Source organism: Pan paniscus, chromosome 18 (assembly GCF_029289425.2).
Source record: "Pan paniscus chromosome 18, NHGRI_mPanPan1-v2.0_pri, whole genome shotgun sequence".
NCBI classification, from domain to species: Eukaryota; Metazoa; Chordata; class Mammalia; order Primates; family Hominidae; genus Pan; species Pan paniscus.
Window position 1 is genome coordinate 77,303,646 of NC_073267.2, and position 21,425 is coordinate 77,325,070.

Here is a 21,425-nt window from a genome sequence, read left to right on the forward strand (position 1 = left end):
ATTCTGATTAACAATTAAAAACCAGTTTTCACTCAGATCAATCAAAGGGGGAAAAAAGTAAGATTCCTGACAATTAGTTGAATCCTAAGCATCCTAGATTGAAAGTATTAGAAATCAGTCTACTAGAAAAAAATCAGTGATTCACATTAAACATTGATTAGAAAAGACGTAAGGTCTGAGTGTAACTCCCTGTTTGGGGAAAGCCAGCTGCCTTCTCTGTGTCATAGGCACAAAGAGTAGGAGGCCAAGAAAAAAACACAAGGACTTTTCCTGACCCCATGACATGTCAGGGAAGCCTGGATCATGTCACTTCTGCTGATTCAAGGGACCAATGGACTTAAGACCATTTTCTGGAACCCATCAGTTCACGGCAGAAGCTCTGTCTCCCCAGTTGCAGCCAGTCCAGGTCTAGGTATGAGCTGCTGGGCAGAAAATAGCTGAAATTAGCCAGGTGTGGTAGCACATGCCTATAAATTAGCCAGGTGTGGTAGCACATGCCTATAATCCCAGCCACTTGAGGGGCTGAGGTGGGAGGAGAACTTGAGCCCAGAAGGTTGAGCCAACCAGAAGGTTGAGAAGGTGGTGCCAAGATCGCGCCACTACACTCCAGCCTGGGTGAAAAGCGAGACCCTGTCTCAAAAGAAAAATAATAGATGATAAAAATAAGGCTGGGTGCAGTGGCTCACGCCTGTTATCCCAACACTTAGGGAGGCCAAGGCGGGCTGATGGCTTGAGCCCAGGAGTTCAAGACCAGCCTGGGCAATGGCAGAACTCTGTCTCTACAGAAATTACAAAAAATTAGCTGGACATGGTGATGAGCTCCTGTGGTCCCAGCTACTAGGAAGGCTGAGGATCACCTGAGTCTGGGAGGTCGAGGCTGCAGTAAACTGTGACTGAGCCACTGCACTCCAGCCTGGGTTACAGAGTGAGACCCTGTCTCAAATATATATATAAATAAAAAATAAATAAAAGAAATTGCTTCAATCACATTCCACGTGGGAGGTCACTTAAAAACTTTGATCTTTTTTATTTATTTATTTATTTTTTTTGAGACGGAATCTCACCCTGTTGCTCAGGCTGGAGTGCAGTGGCGCAATCTCAGCTCACTGCAACCTCCACCTCCCGGGTTCAAGCGATTCTCCTGCCTCTGCCTCCCAAGTAGCTGAGACTACAGGTGTGTGCCACCACACCCGACTAATTTTTTATTTTTAGTAGAGACAGGATTTCACCATGTTGGCCAGGCTGGTCTCGAACTCCTGACCTCAGGTGATCCACCCACCTCGGCCTCCCAAAGTGGGATTACAGGTGTGAGCCGCTGCACCCGGCCAAAAACTTTGATCTTTAACACGACGAAGTAACAAAGGAGCCAAGGTTGGCAGCAGTCTTCCTCCCAGTACATGCCTGAGTCTGCTCAGCAAGGCCAATGGGAGCAAGGGCTACTGAGGCGTATCCCTACCTGGAGCAAACTCAGGTCAGTTGACTTTGATGGCAAACAGTTCAAATTCCATTAATGACAATCACTTGTCAATTAATTTTTGGAATGGAAATGCACACCATCCTGGCCCAAGGGCTACCTTTCAGGATCCTCCAACCAGTAGCATGGCTTGAGGTAGGCAGCTAGCAAACAAAGTCCTCCCCAGCCTCTCTGCTACCACCATGACTCTCAACACCAATTGGATCAGGAGAGCAGAACAAATGTTCTCTTAAACAGTGACTCACCAGGAAGTCTGTTCATGTTGACGCCTTGAGCCGAGAGTCCTATTCCCATGTAACTTCAAAAAAAAAAAAAAAAAAACACAAAATTTTTGGTTAGCAAATGCTCATGCGTCTCCCTTCTCAAACATTTCTTGGTAAAAGACAGAAAAATGAGAAAAGCAATGAATGTAGAGGCTCTTATAACATACTAATGGTTCTTGGAGAAACCTGACATTTTGATTTGCTAATGGAAAGCATCTTAGTGCCTCACCCAGCTAGAGAAAACAGAAAGTTGCGTGTGTTGTGTCACTATGAACCACCGGCTTCAATTTCAGAGGAAAGTGTCATGAATTCATGGCTTCCAGTCCTTTGGCATTCTGGCTGTAGCTAAGGCACAGAATCTATTCCTAAGATGTGCCTAAAGCATCTCAATCCTAGGTAGTGCTTTACAGAGCAATGCACGATTGTTCCATAGGGAGAACCCAGTCTGCACCAAAGACCAGGACATGGTAAAGCCAAGTTGGATCTACATAGGATCATCAATCAAGACTGCTCAAACAGAGCTTGTTCTCTGGGTCTCAAAATTCATTACCTTCCCCACATACATTCACATTGGCCTCCCAAACCACACAAAGCTGGGAGTAGTGATGTGTGAGGCCCCCAGAGACCCCCTCACTCCTCCCACTCTTTGAAGAGTGGGGCTTATTCTCTTTGAACCCTGACTTAGTTGTGATCTCATTGGAGTATGCAACCTGGGCTCCTGTGGGGCTGCTCCCTGTGTCATTGACACCTGGAGGTAGAATGGCACCCAAATGTGGGTGTCAGCTTCCTCTGGCTGCTCTCCCCTTAGACAATCCACTCAGATTCTCAAGTTGAGGCAGAGGCTCCCAGGCCATCTACTAATAAATACCATCTTACCTTTGCACTTGGGACTTTTTAAGTTAATGCTGGAATGAGTTAAGACTCTAGGGGACTAGTGGGAAGGGATGATTGTATTCTGCAATGTGAGAAAGACATGAAATTTGGGGGGCCAGGGTAGAATGATATGGTTTCGATGTTTGTCCTCTCCAAATCTCATGTAGACATGTAATACCCAATGCTGGAGGTGGGGCCTGGTGGCAGGTGTTAAGATCATGGGGATAGATCCCTCATGAATGTCTTGGGGCAGTGCTCACAGTAATGAACGAGTTCTTGCTCAATGTTCCTGCGAGATCTGGTTGTTTAAAAGAGTATGGCACCTCCCCCCAACTTGTTCCCGTTGTTGCCATGTGACATGCTGGCTCCTAGTCACCATCCACTATGACTGTAAGCTTCTCGAGGCCTTTGCCGGCACCATGCTTCCTGTAAAGCCTGTAGAATTGTGAGCCAATTAAACCTCTTTTTTTTATAAACCTTCTTTTCTTTACCCTGTCTCAGGTATTTCTTTATAGTAATATAAAAAAGGCTAATACACTGCCCCTGCCAGTCCTTTATTGGCAGTAAATGCCCTTTTGCCTTTCTCTGGGTTGCTGCACCACTATATTTGGGGGAGCAGCCTCTACTACCAAAATAAAGGGTCAGGCAGGCAGGGAAGGTTCTGACCTACTCACCTGCCTCTGAAATCAGCTATCCCAATCATGCTGGGTAGGAACAAGGAAAGGAAACAACCCAGCATATGGCCCTGATAACGTGGCCCACATGGCTTAGGGAAAAAGGTAGAGAAGGGAAAGGAGCAAAGCAAAAGGAACAGCACTTCAAAGAGGGAGTTTCATAGTTCGAAGGGAACTTGTCTACTGCTTTGTTTTAAGCAGCATTTGAGATAGAGTTGGATCCTTAAAGGTCAAAGACATGAACCAATATAGCCTGTAGCTGGACAGGACTGCTCAGTCATTCCCAGAAACACACAAACTGCCTGCCTCCTCCTGCCAGAGGGGCTAGCTTCAAGGACCATCAGGGGCAGAAGCTGTCGTAGCCTGCTGGCAGAATTCCCATTAGATTAAAACTTGCACATTTTTCCGGAAAAACTGCAGCCCAAATAATCAGCTTCCTGACTTTACATGGCAGAGGGTGCCAAAAGTCAGTCTCCATTCCTTCAGTACCTCAGCTGACCAAGCAGCAAACGACCCCAGCTGCCCTGCAGTCAGCAGTCCAACAGGCACAAGTGCAACAGTCAGGGCTTTCCCTGATTTAGACAACAGCCACTCACCATGCCCTGTTCAGAGGGGCCTGGGGCTATGCCCAACACCACATGTCATCCCATCCCCAGCACATAGGCTTCCTGACACTAGGTAAGGGTTTATGTTTGGAGCACATGTGCAAACGGGGAGGTCAAAGGTCACTCAAGAAGAGTTATGCTTGGTCGCTGCAACAGGGCTCTGGTTCCACAACATTCTATGGGAATGGGGAATCACTAAAGCACCTGTGCTCAAAACACAACTTGCTTAGGCCTCCCCACAGGAGATGCCTCTCCCTTCTCCAGCAGCTAGCCCTCAACACCTTCCTACAGACTCTGCTCCACAGGTAAGATGGTGTTTATTAGTGGATGGTTCGGGAGCCTCTGTACAAACCCCTGCCTCAACTTGAGAATCTGAGTGGACTGTCTAAGGGGAGAGCAGCCAGAGGAAGCTGACACCCACATTTGGGCGCCATTCCACCTCTAGGTGTCAATGACACAGGGAGCAGCCCCACAGGAGCCCAGGTTGCATATTCCAATGAGGTCACAGCTGAGTCAGGGTTCAAGGCGAATAAGCCCCCACTCTTCAAATACTGGGTGACATTAAGTCTTTTCCAAAAGCATGGTGTTTTAAAGCTACCAAAAGATGCACTCTTCTATCTTCCAGAAACTCTTCATAAACTTAAAGACTATCATCCAACCAATCTGAGAGAAACAAAGCAGACCCTGTGAATACACTAAAAAACACAAATTGTACACTTTAAATGGTGACTTGTATAGCATGTTAAATTACACGTCAATAACACTCAAGAAAGTAGGAATAAAAGGAAACTACCTTAACAACAAAGGTCATATATGAAAAACCTGGCTGGGCACAGTGGCTCACACCTGTAATCCCAGCATCTTGGGAGGCTGAGGCGGGTGGATCACTTGAGGTCAGGAGTTCGAGACCAGCCTGGCCAACATGGTGAAACACCGTCTCTACTAAAAATACAAAAATTAGCAGGGTGTGGTGGCACACGCCTGTAATCCCAGCTACCAGGGAGCTGAAGCAGGAGAATCGCTTGAACCCTAGAGGCCGAGGTTGCAGTGAGCCAAGATCAGGCCACTGCATTCCAGTCTGGGTGACAAAGAGAGACTCCGCTTCGAAAAATAAATTTAAAAAAACCCCACAGCTAACATCATACTCAATGGTGGAAGACTGAAAGCCTTTCGTCTAAGATGCCTGCTTTCACCACTTCTATTCAAGACAGTATTGGGAATTCTAGATGATGCAATCAGACAAGAAAAAGGAATGAAAGGCATCCAAATTGGAAAGGAAAACTATCTCTGTTCACAGATGACATGTTCCCATACGTAGAAAACCTTGCCGGGTGTGGTGGCTCATGCCTGTAATCCCAGAACTTTGGGAGGCTGAAGCAGGAAGATCGCTTGAGCCCAAGAGTTCGAGACCAGCCTAGGCAACACGGCAATATCCTGTCTCTACAAAAAATTAGGTGGGCATGGTGAAGTGCACCTGTAATTCCAGCTGCTTAGAAGACTGAGGTGGGAAGATCACCTGAGCCCAGGAGATCAAGACTGCAGTAAGCAAGATTGTGCCACTGGGTGACAGAGTGAGACTCCGTCTAAAAAAAAAAAAAAAAAAAAAACTGGAAAGAAAAGAAAGGGAAACTCTAAAGATTGCACAAAACAAAAAACTTGCCGGGCGCGGTGGCTCACACCTGTAATCCCAGCTCTTTGGGAGGCCCAGGCAAGCGGATCACAAGGTCAGGAGATCAAGACCATCCTGGCCAACATGGTGAAACCCCATCTCTACTAAAAATACAAAAAATTAGCCAGGCATGGTGGTGGGTGCCTGTAGTCCCAGCTACTCAGGAGGCTGAGGCAGGAGAATGGCATGAACCTGGGAGGCGGAGCTTGCAGTGAGCCGAGATCACACCACTGCACTCCAGCCTGAGAGACAGAGCAAGACTCCATCTCAAAAAAAAAAAAAATTAGAATTGGCCAGATGCAGGGCTGGGTGTGGTAGCTCACACCTGTAATCCCAGCACTTTGGGAGGCTGAGGTCGGTGGATCACCTGAGGTCAGGAGGTTCAAGACCAGCCTGACCAACATGGTAAAAACCAATCTCTAATAAAATACAAAAAAATTAGCCGGGTGTGGTGGAACATGGCTGTAAACCCAGCTACTTGGGAGGGTGAGGCAGGAGAATCGCTTAAACCTGGGAGACAGAGGTTGCTTTGAGCTGAGATCAGGCCACTGCACTCCAGCCTGGACAACAGACATGGACTCCATCTCAAAAAAAAAAAAAAAAAAAAAAAAAGAACTGGCCAGGTGTGGTGGCTCATGCCTGTAATCCCAGCACTTTGGGAGCTAAGACAGGCTGATCACCTGAGGTCAGGAGTTCAAGATCAGCCTGGCCAACATGGTGAAACCCTGTCTCTGTTAAAAATACAAAAATTAGCCGGGCGTGGTGGTGGGCACCTGTAATCCCAGCTACTTGAGAGGCCAAGGCAGGAGAATCACGTGAACCTGGGGGCAGAAGTGGCAATAAGCCAAGATCGAGCCACTGCACTCCAGCCTGGGTGACAGAGCAAGACTTTGTCTCAAAAAAAAAAAAAGAAAAAGAAAAAGAAAAAAAAAAAAAGAACTAATAAGTTACTCTATTTCTCACTTTTCAGTTGTATTGCTACACACTTATAATGAACAACCAAAAAAAAATTGAGAAAACAATTCCATTTCCAATAGCATCAAAAGAATAAAATACTTAAGCTGGGCACGGTGGCTCACGCCTGTAATCCTAGCACTTTGGGAGGCTGAGGCAGGTGGATCACGAGGTCAGGAGTTCAAGACCAGCCTGACCAACATGGTGAAAACCCATCTCTACTAAAAATACAAAAATTAGCCAGGCGTGGTGGCGCATGCCTGTAATCCCAGCTATTTGGGAGGCTGAGGCAGGAGAATTGCTGGAACCCGGGAGGTGGAAGTTGCAGTGAGCCAAGATCGCATCATTGCACTCTAGCCTGGGGTACAAGAGCGAAACTCCGTCCCCCACCCAAAAAAAAGAAAAAAATACTTAAAAGTAAATAAAGTTGGCTGGGCGCGGTGGCTCACGCCTATAATCCCAGCACTTTGGGAGGCTGAGGCGGGCGGATCACAAGGTCAGGAGATTGAGACCATCCTGACTAACATGGTAAAACCCCGTCTCTACTAAAAATACAAAAATTTAGCCGGGCATGGTGGCGGGGGCCTGTAGTCCCAGCTACGGGGGAGGCTGAGGCAGGAGAATGGCATGAACCCAGGAGGCTGAGCTTGCAGTGAGCCGAGATCGCGCCACTGCACTCCAGACTGAGCGACAAAGCGAGACTCCATCTCAAAACAAAACAAAACAAAAAGTAAAAAAACTTAACCAAGGAGGCTAAAGACACTAAAAACTATACAATGTTGATGAAGGAAATTACAGACACAAATAAATGGAAAGACATCCTCTGTTCACTGATTAGAAGACTCACTATTGTTAAGATGTCAGTACTACCCAAAGTGATATACAGATTCAAGGCCATCCCTATCAAAATCCCAATGATGTTTTCCACAGAAATAGAAAAATCCATATGGAATCTCAAGGGACAGAAACAGTCAAAACAATCTTAAAAAGAACAAAGTTGGAGGGCTTACACTTTCTGATTTCAAAACTTACTACAAAGCTACAATAATAAATCAGTTTAACACTCGCATAAAGACAGACCTACAGTCCAAGGAATAGAATAGAGATCCCAGAAATAAACCCTCACATGTATAGTCAACTGATTTCAACAAGGATGCTAAGACCATTAGATGGGGAAATGACAGTTTTTTCAAAAAATAACGCTGGGACATCTGGATAATCACAAACAAAAGAATAAAGTTTGGCCAGGTGCGGTGGCTCACGCCTGTAATCCCAGCACTTCGGGAGGCCAAAGTGGGTGGATCACCTGAGGTCGGGAGTTCAAGACCAGCCTGACCTATGTGGAGAAACCCCGTCGCTACTAAAAATACAAAACTAGCTGGGCATAGTGGCGCATGCCTGTAATCACAGCTACTTGAGAGGCTGAGGCAGGAGAATCGCTTGAACCCGGGAGGCAAAGGTTGCAGTGAGCCGAGATCACACCACTGCACTCCTGCCTAGGAAACAGAGTGAGTGAGACTCCATCTCAAAAAAAAAAAAAGCCAGGCACAGTGGCTCACGCCTATAATCCCAACACTTTGGGAAGCCAAGGTGGTGGATCACAAGGTCAGGAGATCGAGACCATCCTGGCTAAAATGGTGAAACCCCGTCTCTACTAAAAATACAAAAAATTAGCCGAGCATGGTGGCAGGCGCCTGTAGTCCCAGCTACTCGGGAGGCTGAGGCAGGAGAATGGCGTTAACCCGGGAGGCGGAGCTTGCAGTCAGCGGAGATCAGAGCGAGACTCCATCTCAAAAAAAATAATAATAATTAAAAAAAAAAAAAAGACATCATCAAGAGGCCAGGCATGGTAGCTCACATCTGTAATACCAGTGCTTTGAGAGGCTGTGGAGGCAGGAGGACTGCTTGAGCCCAGGAGTTCAAGACCAGCCTAGGCAACATGGCAAGACCCCATCTCTACAAAAAATTTAAAATTTAGCCAGTCATGGTGGCATGCACCTGTAGTCCCAGCTACTTGGGACGCTGAGGTGGAAGGATCACTTGAGCCCAGGAGGTTAAGTCTGCAGTGAGCCAAGATTGCACCACTGCACTCCAGCCTGTGCGACAGAGCAAAAATCCATCTGAAAAAAATAAAAATAAAAATAAAAAATAAGAGAGTGAAAAGACAATCAATGGAATAGGAAAAAGTATTTGCAAATCATAGATCTGATAAGGGTTTAATATCAAAAATAAATAAAGAATTCCTATAACTCAACAACAGAAAGACAAACAACCCAAACAGGCAAAGGACTTGAACAGACATTTCTCCAAAGAATCTATACAGATAGCCACATACAATAAGCACATAACAAGATCCTCAACATCACTAGTCATTAGGAAATGCAAATCAAAACCACAATGAGTTACCACTTCATACCTAGAATAGCTATAATTTAAAAGTTCCAGGTCAAGTGCAGTGGCTCACGCCTGAAATTTCAGCACTTTGGGAGGCCGAGGCGGGCAGATCAGTTAAGGTCAGGAGTTCGAGGACAGCCTGGCCAACATGGTGAAACCTGTCTCTACTAAAAATACAAAAATCAGCCAGGCGTAGTGGTACACACCTGTTATTCCAGCTACTCAGGAGGCTGAGACATGAGAATCACTTGAACCAGGGAGGTGGTGGTTGAAGTGAGCCCAGATCAAGCCATTGCACTCCAGCCTGGGGGATAGAGCTAGACTCCATCTCAAAAACAACAACGAAAAAATAGAATAAATAGGCCAGGCATGGTGGCTCACACCTGTAATTCCAGCACTTTGGGAGGCCAAGGCAGGCAGATTACTTGAGGTCAGGAGTTTGAAACCAACCTGGCCAACATGGTGAAACCCTGTCTCTACTAAAAATACAAAAATTAGCCAGGCGTGGTGGCACATGCCTGTGATCTCAGCTACTCAGGAGGCTGAGGTGGGAGAATCACTTGAACCCGGGAGGCAAAAGTTCCAATGAGCTGAGATAGCGCCAGTGCACTCTAGCCTGGGTGACAGAGTGAGACTCTATCTCAATCAATCAATCAATCAATCAATCAATCAAAGTTCCAGCTACTTGAGAGGCTGAAGCAAGAGGATTGCTTGAGCTCAGGAGTTCAAGACCAGACTAGGCAAGACAGCAAGGCTTTAAAAAATAAAAAAATGAAGAAAGAAATAAAATAAATGTTGGCAAGGATGTAAAGAAATTGGAGCCTTCACACACTGCTGGTGGGGATGTAAAATGGTGCAGCCACTATGGAAAAGTTCGGTAGTTACCCAAAAAAGTTAAATAAAAATTATCATATGACCCAGCAATACCATTCTTAGGTGAACACCCAAAAGAACTGAAAATAGGAACTCAAACACTATGTACACCAATGTTTGCTGCAGCATTATTCACAATAACCAAAAGGTGAAAGCAACCTAAGCGTCCATCAACAGAAGAATGGATAAACAAAATGTGATGTATATATAAGTACAACAGAATATTATTCAGCCATAAAAAGGAATGAAGTTCTAGGCTGGGTATGGTGGCACATGCCTGTAATCCCAGCATGTTGGGAGGCTGAGGCAAGAGGATCACTTGAGGCCGGGTGTCAAGACCAGCCTGGGTAACATAGCGAGATTCCGTCTCTAGAAAAAAAAATTTTTTTTTTGAGATGGAGTCTCGCCTGTTGCCCAGGCTGGAGTGCAGTGGTGCGATCTTGGCTCACTGCAACCTCCACCTCCTGGGCTCAAGTGATTCTCCCGCTTCAGCCTCCTGAGTAGCTGTGACTACAGGCACATGCCAACACACTCAGCTAATTTTTGTATTTTTAGTAGAGACTGGGTTTCACCATGTTGTCCAGGATGGTCTTGATCTCTTGACCTCATGATCCACCCGCCTCAGCCTCCCAAAGTGCTGGGATTACAGGCGTGAGCCACCACGCCTGGCCTCTACAAATTTTTTTTTCTTTTGAGACGGAGTCTTGCTCTGTCACCCAGGCTGGAGTGCCAGTGGTGCGATCTCCACTCACTGCAAGTTCTGCCTCCCGGGTTCACACCATATTCCTGCCTCAGCCTCCCGAGTAGCTGCAACTACAGGCACGCACCACCATGCCTGGCTAATTTTTGTATTTTTAGTAGAGACGGGGTTTCACCGTGTCAGCCAGGATGGTCTCGATCTCCTGACCTCGTGATCCGCCCGCCTCGGCCTCCCAAAGTGCTGGGATTACAGGCATGAACCACCGTGACCGGCCTACAAGTTTTTTTTTTTTTTTGAGACGGAGTCTCGCTCTGTTGCCCAGGCTGGAGTACAATGGCGCGATCTTGGCTCACTGCAACCTCCGTCTCCCGGGTTCAAGCAATTCTCCTGCCTCAGCCTCCCAAGTAGCTGGGATTACAGGCAAACGCCACCACACAGGCTAATTTTTGAATTTTCAGTAATGCATTTTCAGTAGAGATGGGGTTTCACCACATTGGTCAGGCTGGTCTCAAAGTCCTGACCTTGTGATCCACCCACCTTGGCCTCCTAAAGTGCTGGGATTACAGGCGTGAGCCACCGCGCCTGGCCCACATTTTTTTTTTTTTTTTTTTTTGAGATGGAGTCTCACTCTGTCGCCCAAGCTGGAGTGCAATGGCACTATCTCGGCTCACTGCAAGCTCCAACTCCTGGGTTCATGCCATTCTCCTACCTCAGCCTCCCGAGTAGCTAGGATTACAGGCGCCCGCCACCATACCCGGCTAATTTTTTGTTTGCTTGTTTGTTTGTTTTTGAGACAAAGTCTTGCTCTGTCGCCCAGGCTGGAGTGCAGTGGTGTGATCTCGGCTCAATGCAAGCTCCGCCTCCCAGGTTCACACCATTCTCCTGCCTCAGCCTCTCGAGTAGCTGGGACTATAGGCGCCCGCCACCATGCCCGGCTAATTTTTTGTTGTATTTTTTTAGTAGAGAGGGGGTTTCACCATGTCAGCCAGGATGGTGTCGATCTCCTGACCTCGTGATCCACCCGCCTCGGCCTCCCAAAGTGCTGGGATTACAGCGTGAGCCAGCGCGCCCAGCCCTTTTTTTTATATTTTTAGTAAAGACGGTGTTTCAACATATAACCAGGATGGTCTTGATCTCCTGACCTCGTGATCTGCCTGCCTTGGCCTCCCAAAGTGCTGGGGTTACAGGCATGAGCCACCGCTCCTGCCCCCAAAATTGTTTTTTAAATTAGCCAGGCAGGACGGGCACAGTGGCTCACACCTATAATTCCAGCACTTTGGGAGGCCGAGACGGGCAGATCACTTGAGGTCAGGAGTTCGAGACCAGCCTGGCCAACATGGTGAACTCCATCTCTACTGAAAATACAAAAATTAGCCAGGTGTGGTGGCACACGCCTATAGTCCCAGCTACTTGGGAGGCTGAGGCAGGGGAATAGCTTGAACCGAGGTGGAGGCTGCAGTGAGCCAAGATCGCACCACTGCACTCCAGCCTGGGCAACAGAGTGAGACTCCGTCTCAAAAGAGGAAAAAAAAAAATTATCCAGGCAGGCCAGGCACAGTGGCTCACGCCTATAATCCCAGCACTTTGGGAGGCCGAGGCGGGCAGATTACTTGAGGTCAAGAATTCAAGACCAGCCTGGCCAATATGGTGAAATGCCATCTCTACTAAAAATACAAAATTTAGCCAGGTGTGGTGGTGCACGCCTGTAGTCTCAGCTAGTCGGGAGGCTGAGGCAGGGGAATAGCTTGAACCTGGGAGGTAGAGGTTGCAGTGAGCCAAGATCATGCCACTGCACTCCAGCCTGGGCACCAGAATAAGACTGCATCTCAAAAAAAAAAAAAAAAAAGGTACCCAGGCATGGTGGCATATGCCTGCAATCCTAGCTACTACTCAGGAGGCTGTGGCTAGAGGATTTCTTGAGCCTAGGAGCTCAAGGATACAGTGAGCCATGATTGTGCCACTGCACTCCAGTCTGGGCAACAGAACAAGACCATATTTCTTTTTTTTTTTTTTTTTTTTTGAGATGGAGTCTCACTCTGTTGCCTAGGCTGGAGTGCAATGGCACCATCTCGGCTTGCTGCAACCTCCACCTCCCGGATTCAAGTGATTCTCCTGCCTCAGCCTCCAAAGTAGCTGGGATTATAGGCACACACCACCACGCCTGGCTAATTTTTTGTATTTTTAGTAGAGATGGGGTTTCACCATGTTGGTCAGGCTGGTCTCAAACTCATGACCTCAGGTGATCCACCCATCTCAGTCTCCCAAAGTGCTGGGATTACAGGCATGAGCCACCATGCCCAGACAACCATATATCTTAAAAACAACTAAATAAATAAATAAGAAGAAATGGACCGGGCGCAGTGGCTCACACCTGTAATCCCAGCACTTTGGGAGGCCAAGACAGGCGGATCACGAGGTCAGGAGTTCAAGATCAATCTGACCAACATGGCGAAATCCCATCTCTACTAAAAATACAAAAATTGGCTGGGCGTGGTGGTGCACACCTGTAATCCCAGCTACTCAGGAGGCTGAGGCAGGAGAATCGCTGAACCTGGGAGGCGGAGGTTGCAGTGAGCCGAGATCGCACCACTGCACTCCAGCCTGGGTGACAGAATGAGACTCTGTCTCAAATAAAAAAAAAAAGAAGAAGAAGAAATGAAGTTATGAAACATGCCACAACACAGATAAACCTTGAAAACATAATGCTATGTGAAATGGGTCAGACACAAAAGGACCAATATTGTAGGATTCCCCTTACATGAACTATCAAGAATAAGCAAATTCATAGAAACAGAAAGTAGATCAGAGGTTAACAGGGACTAGGAGGAGGGAGAAATGGAGAATTACTGCTTAATGGGTACAGAGTTTCTGTTTGGGGTGATGGAAAAGTTCTAGAAATAGACAGTGATATGGTGATGGTTGCACAACATTGTGGATGCAATTAATACCACTGAATTACACACTGAAAATGGATAAAATGGCATATTTTATGTTACATATATTTTACCACACACACATACACGGAGACACCAAGAACACCCCTATGGCCCTGCAAACCAGCAAGGACCGCATCTGGCTTTTCCCGATGAGACAAGGGAGGCCCTGGCACAAAGCACAATGGGCAGCATGAGAGTATTCTGGCCTCACATTGGGGCCAGAAGTCCCGCACTTAGCCCACAGCAAATGACAAGAGTGAAGAAGGACCCAACTGTTTCTACTTTTACCAATTTTTAATTTTTTTATTTTTTGAGATGGAGCCTCAATCTGTTGCCTAGGCTGGAGTGCAGTGGCACAGTCTTGGCTCACTGCAACCTCTGCTTCCCAGATTCAAGCAATTCTCCTGCCTCAGCCTCCTGAGCTGCTGGGATTACAGGCACTCGCCACCACGCCTGGCTAATTTTTGTATTTTTAGTAGAGACGGGGTCTCATCATGTTGACCAGGCTGGTCTCAAACTCTTGACTTCATGATCCACCCACCTCAGCCTCCCAAAGTGCTGTGATTACAGGCATAAGCCACAGAGCCTGGCCAGTTTTACCAATTTATTTCTTTTTTTTTTTTTTGAGACAGAGTCTCGCTCTGTCACCCAGGCTGGAGTGCATTGGCGCAATCTCGGCTCACTGCAACCTCTGCCTCCCGGGTTGAAGCAATTCTCCTGCCTCAGCCTCCCAAGTAGCTGGGACTGTAGGCGTGTGCGACCACGCCTGGCTAATTTTTTGTATCTTTAGTAGAGACAGGGTTTCACCATGTTAGCCAGGCTGGTCTTGATCTCCTGACCTCGTGATCCACCCACCTCGGCCTCCCAAAGTGCTGGGATTACAGGTGTGAGCCACTATGCCCGGCCCAGTTTTACCAATTTCTTTTTAGAGGGAAGGTATATTTCATGGGCTGGCAAGCCTATGGGCACTTTTAAGAACTGCTGCATAAGATACAGGAGCCAATGGGGCTCGAACATTTTAAATTTAAGCTCCATCAGCAGGATGTCCCTACACCCACAGGGCTCTGGTAGGAAGTGATGAAAAGGAGAGAAGAGACAAGGTCTTCAGCCTCAGGGCTGAGATGGCTGTTGAAGGCTGCAGGAAGGTACCAGCTCTGCCGCCCACCCTCAGGTGAAAGGGCTAGTCACCAGTACCCCCAACCCTAGACCTCCCAGGGGCTCCAGGAATCTCACTGGACAGTTTCATCTTGACATCTAATACCTTAGCCACAGTTCAGCAGGCTGGCAATCTTGTTGCTATCAGAACCTGCCCCAGAAAAGAAATCAACAGCCTCTACAACAAAGGGGAACTCTGGGACCTCAGTTACAAAATGATCCTTGGAAGATGGTTCAGGAAAAACAACAACTGATATTTAGGTCTGAAATGAGGGCTAATATTCAGTGCTAGGAATTTTATTTCATAGTCTAATTGGCCCACTTAAGGCCATAGTCAATGCCAGGTGTGCTGGCTCACACCTGTAATACCAGCCTTTGATAGGCCAAGGCAGGAGGATTGCTAGTGCCCAAGAGTTTGAGGCTGCAGTGAGTTATGATCATACCACTGCACTCCAGCCTGGGCAACAGAGTGAGACTCCGTCTCAAAAAAAAAAAAAAAAAAGTAAACAAATAAATAAAGCAAGCTTCAGTCCATCATGACACTGGCTGCTACGTGTAAGCTGCTCCTCCAGCAAGCAACCATACCCGCCCCTGCCCCAGGAAGCCATGCAGTCACCCACTGAGCCCAGTTCTGTGTAGACTTGCCACTAAGAGGAAGGGCATTACAGAGATGAGTGACCTGGGCCTTAGAACTATTCAAAAAATATAGGCTAGACCAGGCACAGTGGCTCATGCCTGTAATCCCAGCACTTTGGGAGGCCGAGGCAGGCGGATCACAAGGTCAAGAAATCGAAACTGGGCTGGGCACGGAGGCTCACGCCTGTAATCCCAGCACTTTGGGAGGCCAAGGCGGGCGGATCACGAGGTCAGGAGATCAAGACCATCCTGGCTAACACGGTGAAACCCCATCTCTACTAAAAAAAAATACAAAAAAATAAATTAGCCAGGCGTAGTGGTGGACGCCTGTAGTCCCAGCTACTTGGGAGGCTGAGGCAGGAGAATGGCATCAACCTGGGAGGCAGAGGTTGCAGTGAGCCGAGATCCCGCCACTGCAGTCCAGCCTGGGTGACAGAGCGAGACTCCATCTTAAAAAAAAAAAAAAAAAAAAAGAAATCGAAACCATCCTGGCCAATATGGTGAAGCCCCATAAAATATAAAATACAAAAATTAGCTGGGCATGGTGGTACGCACCTATAGTCCCAGCTACTCAGGAGGCTGAGACAGGAGAATTGCTTAAAACTGAGAGTCAGAGGTTGCAGTGAGCCGAGATCACACCACCGCACTCCAGCCTGGCAACAGAGCGAGACTCCGTCCCAAAAAAAAAAAGAATAGGCCAGAAAGCAAAGGGGCCTCAAGTTAGGGTGCTCGTATGGAGAAATGTGGTTTTGTGTATGGGTCAGGAGACCCTCATGTGCCCAATGTCACCAGCACTATCAAAGCACCCCGAGAGATTACCAGACAAAAGGGGCAGAACAGCCCCTATTGGTGGCCCTAGGCAGGTTACACATCCTTGGTTCTGAGCTCCTTCTCTAATGTACTAACAGAGTCTCAAGTACCAAACCTTGACTTTCCAGAGCCTGCCACATTCAAAAACCCAAAGGCACTGCCCGTAACCAGAGGGTGTAGCCACTAATGCCCCAGCTTAATTTGAGAGAGTTCCCATTAGACCCCACAGCCAGTAGGCTCTGGGCCCTAACCTCTATGGCCCTGTGTAATTACGGAGCTGAAGCACACAAGCATAGCAGTGTGTGAACACCACAAATGTCCTTTGGTACACAGACACTACCCTTAACTCTAGTTACAGGTGTTCATCCAGACACTGGCCTTGAGTTGGCTGGTAATTTTTTTTTTTTTTAGATGGAGTTTCGCTTGTTTGACTGGCTGGAGCACAATGGCACGACCACGGCTCATTGCAACCTCCGCTTCCCAGGTTCAAGCAATTCTCCTGCCTCAGCCTCCCGAGTAGCTAGGATTACAGGTATACGTCACCATGCCTGGCTAATGTTTGTATTTTTAGTAGAGACAGGGTTTCACCATGTTGGTCACGCTGGTCTCAAACTCCTAACCTCAGGTGATCCGCCCACCTCGGCCTCCCGAAGTGCTGGGATTACAGGCGTGAGCCACCGTGCCCGGCCTCGCTTGTAATATTTTATCTGCCATCTTATTTTCAGTCGGAGACATTATTTAAGTACCCTAGTCCACCATTACATGAAAATTCTAAGTCTTGATAATTTTATAAGCATCAAAGTCCATATATTAAACCCCTTTCTACTGGAAATTTCTGGTTTCTGTTTTCTGCATTTGCTTCTACTAGTACTATGCACATAATGGCCATAAGCCTGCATTTGTTTAAACCTGCATCTCTCTATCCCTCTGCTATTTATTTTTATTTTTTATTTTATTTATTTATTTATTTATTTTTGAGACGAGTCTCACTCTCTCATCCACATTGGAATGCAGTAGCTCAATCATAGCTCACTGCAGCCTCAAACTCCTGGTTTCAAGCAATCCTCCTGCCTCAGCCTCCCAAGTAGCTAGGTCTACAGAAGTATTCTATCACACCCCGCTCATTTTTAAAAATGTTTCGTAGAGGTGGGGGTCTCACTATGTTGTCCAGGCTGGTCTTGAACCCCTAGGCTCAAGCAATCCTTCCGTCTTGGCCTTCCAAAGTGCTGGGACTGGTCAGGCGCGGTGGCTCAAGCCTGTAATCCCAGCACTTTGAGGGGCCGAGGCGGGCAGATCACCTGAGATCAGCAGTTTGAGACCAGCCTGGCCAACATGGCGAAACCCCATCTCTACTAGAAATACAAAAATTAGCCAGGCATGGTGGTGCATGCCTGTAACCTCAGCTCTCAGGAGGCTGAGGCGGGAGAATTGCTTGAACTCAGGGGGCGGAGGTTGGAGTGAGCTGAGGTCATGCTGCTGCACTCCAGCCTGGGTGACACAGCGAGACTCCGTCTCAAAATAAAAAACGAGCCACCACACCCTGCCTGCTGTGTATTTTTTAAACGTAGACTTTATCAGGTATTAAAAAAATCCAACATATTCTTTTTTTTTTTTTTTTTTTTGAGATGGAGTCTCACTCTGTCTCCCAGGCTGGAGTGCAGTGGCACGATCTCGGCTCACTATAACCTCCGCCTCCCAGGTTCAACCAATTCTCCTGCCTCAGCCTCCCGAAGAGCTGAGACTACAGGTGTGTGCCACCATGGCCAGCTAATTTTTTTGTATTTTTAGTAGAGACAGGGTTTCACCGTGTTAGCCAGGATGGTCTTGATCTCCTGACCTCATGATCCACCTGCCTCAGCCTCCCAAAGTGCTGGGATTACAGGCTTGAGCCACTGGGCCCAGCCTAAAAAAAATCCTACATATTCTTTAACAGTTAAAAAAAAAAATTTTCAGGCCACTATCTTGCCACTGCACTCCAGCCTAGGTGACAAGAGTGAGACCCTGCCTCAAATTTAAAAAAAAAAACACAAAAAACAACAGCAACAAAAAAAAGGCCAAGTACAGCGGCTCACACCTGTAATCCCAGTACTCCGGGAGGCCAAGACAGGCAGGTCACTTAAGCCCAGGAAGATCACCCTGGGCAAGTGGTGAAATTCGATTTCTACTTAAAAAAAAAAAAAATTAGCTGAGCATGATGGCATGTGCCTGTAGTCCCAGCTACTCAGGAGGCTGAGGTGGGAGAATCTCTTGAGCAGGAGGGGAGGTTGCAGAGCCATGATTGCAATACTGCACTCCAGCCTGGGCAACAGAGTGAGACCCCGCCTCAAAAAAATAAATAGGCTGGGTGCGGTGGTCCACACCTATAATCCCAGCACTTTGGGAGGCTGAGGTAGGAGGATGACCTAAGGTCGGGAGTTCAAGACCAGCCTGACCAACGTGGAGAAACCCTGTCTTTACTAAAAATACAAAATTAGCCAGGCATGGTGGTGCATGCCTGTAATCCCAGCTACTCAGGAGGCTGAGGCAGGAGAATCGCTTGAACCCGGGAGGCGGAAGTTATGGTGAGCCAAGATCGTGCCATTGTACTCCACCCTGGGCAACAAGAGTGAAACTCCGTCTCAAAATAAACAAACAAATAAAATAATTTTTTAAAAATAAAGGTTTTCGGCCGGGCGCGGTGGCTCACACCTGTAATCCCAGCACTTTGGGAGGCCGAGGCGGGTGGATCACGAGGTCAGGAGATTGAGACCACGGTGAAACCCCATCTCTACTAAAAATACAAAAAATTAGCCAGGTGTGGTGGCGGGCACCTGTAGTCCCAGCTACTCAGGAGGCTGAGGCAGGAGAGTGACGTGAACCCAGAAAGTGGAGCTTGCAGTGAGCTGAGATTGCGCCACTGCACTCCAGCCTAGGCGACAGAGTGAGACTCCGTCTCAAAAATAAACAAACAAACAAACAAACAAATGTTTTCTATACATAAAATAAAAATATTTTGATTTTTTTTTTGGAGACAGAGCCTTACTCTGTTGCCCAGGCTGGAGTGCAGTGGCACAGTCTCAGCTCACTGCAACCTCCACCTCCCGCGTTCAAGTGATTCTCCTGACTCAGCCTCCTGAGTAGCTGGGATTACAGGCGCCTGCCACCATGCCCAGCTAATATTTTTTACTTTTAGTAGAGACAGGGTTTCGCCATGTTGGCCAGGCTGGTTTCAAACTCCTGACCTTGTGATCCGCCTGCCTCGGCCTCCCAAAGTGCTGGGATTACAGGTGTGAGCCACAGCACCCAGCCTATTTTGATTTTTATAAAAGTAAATATAACTACTGATAAACTACTGGTGCAAGTTGTTATAAAAACAGGGCATTCCATTTTTTTTAAAAGTCCATGCCAATTTCAGATACATGGCTTTATAAACTGGGTTAGAAACAGTTCTACTCAGCAATCCAACCCCTCTGTTTCTTTCCTCTTGGTTCAGCTCTGCCTTGGGACTCTCCTTTAGAAGAAATAAGCTGAGCCCTCGACCATCTGGGCCTCTATCCACTTCTTATCTTTCAACCACCTCCACCCTGAGGGCTGGTAGATTTCATCTCATGATGAAACTCTGACCAGTAAATTACAGCTGCCTGGTGTGCTGTGCATTGAGAAAAATTCTGGGCTCTGTCTGGACAAGAACAAGTGCTACTGTCAATCAGTAATGTTGGTCATAGAAGCTGAGGGTATTGTGGGGTATTGGGGCCTTCACACTTGCCACCCCTGACCTAAACTAAACTCCCCTGAAACCCCAAGCATCTCTAATTCCAAGAGTTAAGTGACAAGAAATGGCATAAGAGGGGCGCCAAGGGCTTCCCCAGTCCCTTCCCAACTTCCCTATATAGTACAGAGCATCTTGTTCTGGCCCCTTCATGACAGAAGGGCTAGGCTCTGTTCCACCACCAAGTCACAACACCAACGATCCTAGAATTACAAAGACATTTTATATGGATTTTGAACAGAATGGAGAGGCAGAGGAACATCTTTGCATTTAGACATAATTATCCATCCCTCTTCCACTGATGAGTCCCTTCTTTCCAACTTGACCCGACCACACAAGACCCACTCTGGAGCCCTTTATTCCTTCCCAATGGTCCCATAATAGGAATGGCACACAGTGCCTGCCACATGGGGCTGCTAGGTTCATCCTCCTGTGCTCTGGCCTGATGAGCTTCTGCTTCTCTTCTAACAAGGAATCTCCCTTACACGGTGACCCATACAGGGAAAAGACCAAAAGTTCCAGAGAACAAAAACACCATCAAGGCAGAAAGGCAGGAGGTGAAGTGAATTCTAGGAATTTCTCTAAAAGCTAATCCTTGACCAAGGAAGGCCCCAGCTATAAAGAAGGCAACGACGCTCCCCACTCTCAGCTCACAGTTGGAGCCTGGGTAGCAACATACAGTGAGGAGGGAGGCCCTACCAGAAAAGTGGCCACAGGCCAGGTGTGGTGGCTCATGCCTGTAATCCCAGCACTTTGGGAGGCTGAGGCAGGAGGATTGATTGAGCGTCGGAGTTCCAGACCAGCCTAGGAAATATAGCAAGACCCTGTCTCTACAAAAAATTTAAAAATTAGCCAGGGCTGGGGATGGTGGCTCACAACTGTAGTCCCAGCACTTTGGGAGGCTGAGGCGGGCAGATCACTTGAGGTCAGGAGTTCAAAACCAGCCTGGCCAACATGGCAAAACTTCGTCTCTACTAAAAATACCAAAATTAGCCAGGTGTCATGGCACACGCCTGTAATCCCAGCTACTCAGGAGGCTGAGGCATGAGAATCACTTGAACCCTGGGAGGCGGAGGTTGCAGTGAGCCGAGATCACTCCACTGGACTCCAGCCTGGGTGACAGAGCAACACTCTGTCTCAAAAAATAAATTAAGTAAATAAAATAAAAATTAGCCAGGCATGATGGCATGCACCTGTAGTCCCAGCTACTCAAGAGTCTCAGGTAGGAAGATTGCTTGAACTCAGGAGGTCGAGGCTGCAGTGAGCCATGATTGTGCCACTGCACTCCAGCCTGAGTGACAGAGAGAGACCCTCTCTCAAAAAAAAAAAAAAAAAAAAGCAAAGAACAGTGGCCACCATCTAGACTCCAGTTCTCTTACCCCGTGTTCCAGAACCCAAACATCCTACCCTGTGTTCCAGAACCCAAACATTCCATGTCTCCACAAATAGCACAATGTGTTACCTGAGTAGAAGTGCAGCCCAAAGCTCAGCATCTGCCTGTAAGACCATCAACTCCAGGGGGGCAGTAAGGGAAAATGGGGCACAACCACAGCCTGTACCTACCTTGGGCAAGGACAGCACCTTCTTATCAGGGCGGGCAGGACAACGCCTTCCCCAGATGACATATGAGCACCAAAGTTCTCAACAGCGCTGTACAATGC

General features: G+C 47.5%; 1 protein-coding gene across 3 annotated transcripts in view; it reads right to left on the reverse strand.

The window, feature by feature from the left end:
* Window positions 1–21,425, reverse strand: part of RANBP10 (RAN binding protein 10) — a 77,349-nt gene that overhangs the window by 47,245 nt on the left and 8,679 nt on the right. For 2 of the 3 annotated variants that reach the window (XM_003812183.7, XM_008964577.5), the window contains exon 3: window positions 1,720–1,772. The exons of the other annotated variant lie outside the window; for it this stretch is intronic. In XM_003812183.7, coding sequence (XP_003812231.3) covers window positions 1,720–1,772 — 53 coding nt within the window. The remainder of the gene's footprint in view (window positions 1–1,719; window positions 1,773–21,425) is intronic. 3 annotated transcript variants of the gene reach the window in all.